Source organism: Centruroides vittatus, unplaced genomic scaffold (genome assembly GCF_030686945.1).
Source record: "Centruroides vittatus isolate TY-2023 unplaced genomic scaffold, ASM3068694v2 contig_439, whole genome shotgun sequence".
NCBI lineage: Eukaryota > Metazoa > Arthropoda > Arachnida > Scorpiones > Buthidae > Centruroides > Centruroides vittatus.
The window spans coordinates 713,701-720,502 of NW_027122239.1; the positions used below are offsets into that span (position 1 = coordinate 713,701).

General features: G+C 29.2%; 1 protein-coding gene across 1 annotated transcript; it reads right to left on the minus strand.

The window, feature by feature from the left end:
• Window positions 1–1,337: 1,337 nt before the first annotated feature.
• On the minus strand, window positions 1,338–6,312 carry LOC136977091 (transcriptional repressor scratch 2-like). Its single transcript, XM_067272532.1, has 2 exons — window positions 6,029–6,312; window positions 1,338–2,574 (listed from the first exon to the last, which is right to left on the minus strand). The coding sequence occupies exons 1-2, from the start codon at window positions 6,180–6,182 to the stop codon at window positions 1,829–1,831; spliced, it is 900 nt and encodes a 299-aa protein (XP_067128633.1). The 5' UTR covers window positions 6,183–6,312; the 3' UTR covers window positions 1,338–1,828.
• Between the last annotated feature and the right edge of the window lie 490 nt (window positions 6,313–6,802).

The following is a 6,802-nucleotide window of genomic DNA, read 5'->3' on the forward strand; positions in this document are numbered from 1 at the left end:
TAATTATAACCCGTTGTAATATTAAAATAATTAAAATTTCCTCTCTAAAATTAATTAATTCTCGATAGTTTTAATTTAATTAGAGTTAAAAGGGATTACGACCGAATTAAATTAATTTTAAAATTTAATATTTTTTAACGTCTCTTTAATATATTTATAAATAATTTATATATATATATATATTATATATATATATATTTAATAATTAAATTTTAAGTGAGGATAAGTTAATTTTGTGTATATTTATTTATTTAAATTTATAATTATAATTTTTTGTGAATTTAATGCTTATAAATATACAAAGAAACAAACTACGATTCGTGAAAAAATTATCTATTTTATTGCTATTCGAAATAAATTAAATATAATCCATACATAAGTTTTATTACAAATTACAAAATATTTTATTACAAAATTATATATATGTATGTATATATGTATGTATGTATTTATAACATTCCACATAAAATAATACAATTTTTTTTTCTTAAATAAATTATAAAAAATTAAAGAGGAGATCAAAGAAAATGATGAACAATTCTTAAGTAAAAGATAAGAAGGAGAAAACATTATCGTTATCATTATTATCATTATTATTATTATTGTTTCTTTCTTTCACTTCTAATTATTTAAAAAATGCATAGGAAATATTTATTGCTTATTATTTTACAACTGTATTGCTCTATAATATTTCCATAATAAAAACATTATCACAACAAACTTGCTTTCATCCATGACACTTTTTCCCTCTAAAAAATCCTTTTATCTGATCATAATTTGCGTTAAAAACAGCATAATTAATGCATAATTAAGTTATAATTATTATAACAAAGAACTTACAGAGGTATATTTTATTTGTATTTATGCTTACATACATTTTTTGTACAAGTTTCGAGTAAGGAAAGAATTGTAAATGTATGTATGTATGTATGTATGTATATATATATATATGTATATAATTCTGCATAGAAATTGATAGGAAAATTTTATAATCCTTTAATGACTAGTTAATTCTCAATAGAAGATAATACAGATAAATTTGATTAATTGATCTTACATTGTGTAGCTCTGTAAAATGATTCAACTTTTAACTCCCAACAGCAATCATCTTCCAAGATAATTGCTTTGATAAAAGTTTAATAATTATTCACGTTTATCGACTGATTAAAATGAAGATAATTCGTTACGGATTATCTTCATTTAATTGAGGCTTAATGATTATCTAGGATTAGAATAATCTGAATGAATTTTATTAAACGATTTGTATCCAAATATTTATTATTAATTTTCTTTTTTCTAAAAATAACTATCAGATGTAAAAACAAATATATGCAATATCAACAGTATTAGGAGGTATTTTTCAATGTATATATGTATGCATAAATACAGATTTTTGAGGTAATCGTTATCCAGAATCTGTTATGGCATTTTTTCAACCAAAAATTTACACATTTTAAGCAAAGAAAACGAGGAAAAACAACACGTATAAAATTCCATAAATAAATAAATATATATTCAAATTTATTGCTGTGAATTTACATATGTATATATATTTATATTATATATATTTTTTCTATTATTATTTTATTCTGAAATTATAAAAGTTTTATTGCTCTGGATACACAATTTTTGCTTTGATAACTCGATAAACTTATCAATGTGCATCACTCGTAATTAGCATCACGCGTTATATGTGATTAAAATTAAAAGTTATTGCTTTGTATTATTGCTAAAAAGTAAATAAATTAACGAGAGTAAAGAAGCTAGCAGCATTTATTTAATATATTGTTTGTCACTTTGAGCAATGTAACCCGTTCTTCCCTATCTTCTACACTTGAAATTCGTTTGTTGTAACTTCATTATGGTCAGGAACATTATTGGTTCGATTCGCATTACTTTCTTCTTTAAAACAAGACGATTCGTAATGTTTGTTCAAGTAGGACTTAAGTGCGAATGTTTTATTGCATCTTTGACAGCGGAAATGTTTTAGGGAAGAATGGGTCTGCATATGTGCCCTTAAGTTGGAACGATCAGCGAATGCTTTGCCACAATGCGCACAACCAAATGGTTTCTCACCTGTGTGGGACCTCATGTGGCCCTGAAGTAACCAGGGCCTGGAGAATGCTTTCCCGCACACATTACACTTGTGGTTGAGATTGTGAGTTAAAATATGCATGGCTAGAGCAGGCATGCTTACGTACACTTTACTACACGTGGGACACTTTTTGGCTAGTTGCGAATCGGGGCTACGATGGGTTTGCTTGTGTCTGGACAGGTTGGATGAAGTGGCGTAGTGTTTACCACACTCGGTACATGTGTAACGTGGTCGGTCTCTTTCAGGCACTCCTATGGTTGTTCTTCTCCTCGAACGACCATCGCTGATAAAGAATGCGTCGTATGTGTAGCCAATTGTTGTTGTTGAACTCGTTGAGAAAGGATCGGAGGGGTTGGTGTTCGTGCACAGCTCTGGTGTATCCAAATTTGTCTGTATGCCGTAATCATCGCCGGGTTTCACGTACGTCCAACTTCCGGTGGAACTATCGTGGTCGGATGCTGTGATATCGGAAGTGTAGCCTGTGGGGAATAGTGAATAGTTATATCCCCATCTATCATGCTAGTGAAGTGTAGATTAAACATTGTTATTACATACTAGACAACTTAAACTCATCACGTTTTAGTTCTTTAACTATAAAAAATTTATTATGATCTATAAACTACATTAATTAATCTAAAATTATTTATAAAATATAGAATTACCATAATTATATGTTTAAAAGTAATTAAAGTCTATTAAAAGTTAATAGAGTTCCCTGTGAAACTGTCTTCTCCTTTTAGATTCGTGTTTTGCAGGTAAGCCTATCATCCGTTAATATAAACTTTATCGTTGGAAAATATATAAAATTTTATAAAATTATATTTTCAAATTTGCCTTTTTTAATATAAAACAAATTAAAATATAGAAATTAACTACAATTATAAAAATATATTTTTAATTTACGAAATATTTAGTAAGATTTTTGAGATTACTCCTGCGAAACAATTTTGTCTTCAATATCGATATGAATTTCTACATCTACGAATTGATAAAAAAATCCTTATTTTTCTTTTAAAATAGAATAAATTATAATAAAAATATTCAAAATAGGGAGAGTTTTTTTTAATAATTTGATCTCAAAAAATTAAATTTTCATAAAAGATAAATTAATTTTATTGTAAATCGAGTTTATTGCCAGATTATTTTTATTGAATTTACATAATTTAAAATATTTTATATATAATTATGTGTTTATAGCCATAAAAAAACCTCGAAATGTATAAATCAGAATGTTCTTTCTAGGAAAAATAAAATTATTTTTTTTTTAAATAAAAAGAGACGAAACATTGAAGAGAAAAAATGTTTTTCGAAATGAACATATTAAATGCATCAAAGCAACACAAATAATATACAAAGGGGGAGAAACACACATCAAAAAACAAAACTACTCTAAAAACATTTAATGCTGTGAATAAATCGATAATTTTAGAAAGATTGACGTATTCAAAACTAAGATGATTGCTAATTCACATCTCACGTGTTTAAGTATCGTGTTATAAATCGCGTGAAAATAGATTTGTTCATGAGATGCCACGCGAACTACCAATGCAGAAAATGCGAAACAGGAGCGTAACAGAGAAAGAAGTGTGTAAAAAAAAATTAACCCATTGCTTCATCCACAGCTGTAATAGCAATTTCATACATCAATCGTTTCTTAGAAAGGTACAAGGAGAATACTTCATCCTAGAATTATTCTTATCGAAGAAAATTATAATTTTTTAACAGTTACACGTGAAAGTTTTAATATAGTAAACAGTATCTGCCATCGTGAACACCAGTTGCGTGTTTCGCTACTTAGCAACGTCTCCCTTCAAAACAATTCTAAATTTTGTTTTCGATACCTGAATACGGTGAAAGAGGATGTAAACAAATCTAAAATAAAGCTTTCATATATAAAAAATCTTTATTTATTATACAATTTCTCCGTTAATTATTTTATATTTTCACAAGAAAAGAAAAAAAAGAAATAATTTATACTTAAAAAAATTATTTTTGAAGCTTTTAATAGAAAAGTAAAAAGGTCCTTACCATTGCGTATAATTTCATTTAATTTTCACACTCTAATTAATTTTCTATTTAATACCAGAGAGAAAAAAATATATTCATATTTTAACCTAAAATATCAACCCTAAACTGTCAAAATTAATTGGATAAATAATTCTTAAAAACACTAATTATTCATTCTCATCATCTTATAAGCTACTTTACATCATAATTTCTTCATTCTTAGAAATCCATTAGGGATCATTAAGAACAAATTTCATATTTATGTTACTTTAATCAAGTATTTTTTTATATATTTTCAACTAAATAATTCAAAACATTGGATAGTAGGAGGGGGAAAAAGAGGAATTTTGTATAAAACAAGGTTCTAGCACACGAAAAACCTAGGAAGCGTAGCGTTTGATCGATTGTGAAGCATTATGTAAACGACTTTTATATATTAAGTACTTTTTCCCATCATTCTCTTGGGAACACTTCGAACGCAGTCGAAGCAACCGAACGTGTTTCTCCGAACATTTACTGACAACACCTCAGCTGTAGAAGTAACTCAAAACGAGACTTCTGGAATGCAGAAAGCATTCAACTGCAATAGGTGATAAATCCTTTTTTCCTACTTTCGCTATACCCCACTTTTTCTCTTCTGTTTTTTTTTCTTTTAGTTCCACAATGCAACCTGTAGATAGGAACTTTATTGATTTCCAAGGTTGGTTGGCAACCTGCAGCAATGATGGTGTGACATTTACCTGCTTCGCTAACGACCTACTACAATGGAATGTCGCTGGACACTGTGTTGCTGTTGATCCAATAGAGGCAATAATCTACTGACTGGAGGGTTGAGCAAACAAACATTGCAACAGTTTCTGCTATTTGGTTTTATATGAGATGTTCGTGTATATCGTCATTTAATCGCGTTTAGATAAAATTAGATATTCTATTATTGCTAAACTGCTTTAAGCGCCCTCCATATAGTAATTCTATCACAGTTTTTTTCCTCTTAAATGCTTAATTTTTATCCCATTTCGTCGCCACCAACAAACTCGATCTTCTCAATAAAAATTGTATGATCTTTAAGCAAAGTTTTGCTTGTATTTCTTTTTAAAATTAACTCTTGTTTTGTTTATAAGCGAGTTAATTACTTGACCAAAAAAACCTTACAAACTAATAAACATTGCGAAATTTACTTTACCGTAATTAATTTTAATTAAATAATCCTTTAAATGTTTTTAAACAGATAAAAATCTCCAAGAATTTGTAGTGCTTGTTTCATTACTTAAATTAATTATCGCTTTTTTACGTCGATTTTTTTATCAGAATGAATATTTGATAATTAATAAATGTGTTAATTTTATGCTTACGTATTTAATTTTAATATAAATTATTATTTTTTTATCCCTTTCTTCCGTTCAAATATTATTTTTAAGCAGTCAAGCTTACGCCTGTAAAGCGTGCTTCACCTCGCATCTCCGTTGTTATGAAAGGAAAGTGACAGTTAAATCAAATCGTGGATCAGTCGCCGTTTTTATCGTTTCTTTCTTGCCTAAGTTTTTAATTTGTTAAAATTTAATTAATTTTAATAAACAGCAAAAATATTTACGATATATTTTATAAGATTTAAGCGATAAATAGTTAATTAAAGCATCTAGAAATTGCGAGTTACGAGATTGAAAGGTAGGAAAAGTGTTTAAAAAAATTAGGTCGTGGGGAGGAAACATCATTCGATGTTAACGTACAGTACTACGATGTTTAGCACATACGTTGATTTCCTCTTTTTACTTAAACTATATTTTCACACGCCATGTTTCCATTATCGTCAGTAAGAGAACTTCTAGCATATAACACTTATAAGATTTCTACTTAATCAACCTGTTGACCTGCACTAAAACTTATTTATTTATTTAAAAATAGATTGATCAGTTTTATATAACTTACCGGTGTTAAATCGGACGGCAGTACATTGATGGGACGGCGAAGGAGGACTTGGTGCCGGTGCAGCTTCAGTTGGACTGGAAGGTTCTCTGTAAGTCCATCTGCTTCCATGCTCAACTGGGTTTTTACCCTTCTTAACCAGGAACGAACGCGGCATTTTGCGTCTACCTCAACATTCCATGTGACACGCTGCGACTGGAGTTGTCAACACGGTGCAGAGTCGAACTGTCTGCTCTGCTGCTGCTTTAGTCTCGCTCTGAGAGTGGCTTGCGCCAGCTGTGCTGTGCGACGCTCATGATTCTACCAATGAGAGACCAAGAGACGGCTTGGTAGTTCGCGCCTAATCGGATACCAAATTAATGGGTTAAACAACGGATGACGTAACGCAGAGTACTGGTAAGAGGCGCCCTCTCCTTTGCTTTTCCCTCGCTTAATCATGCTGCAGATGAGTTCTCTGCTTTTTTCTATTTCTTTTCCAAAAATTAATTCTATGATTAGTTAACCCGTTTTATAATAAAGTAGATATATTATTTTTAATCCGCATCCTCCGTATGAATCACTTTATTTAAAGTTAAGAAAAATTCTATATTTTCTCGTATTATTGTTAAGATCTCTCTTGATACTTTTTGATAGCTCGTTAAATAATTTAATATTGTTTCCAAAGGAAATAGTTTGCTGTTAAAGAGAACTCTTTCTGCTTTAATTTTTTCCTAGGATTAAAGTCAGTAAGTTGAACTAATGTAAGACATATATTATTGAAAAATACTGCAATATAAC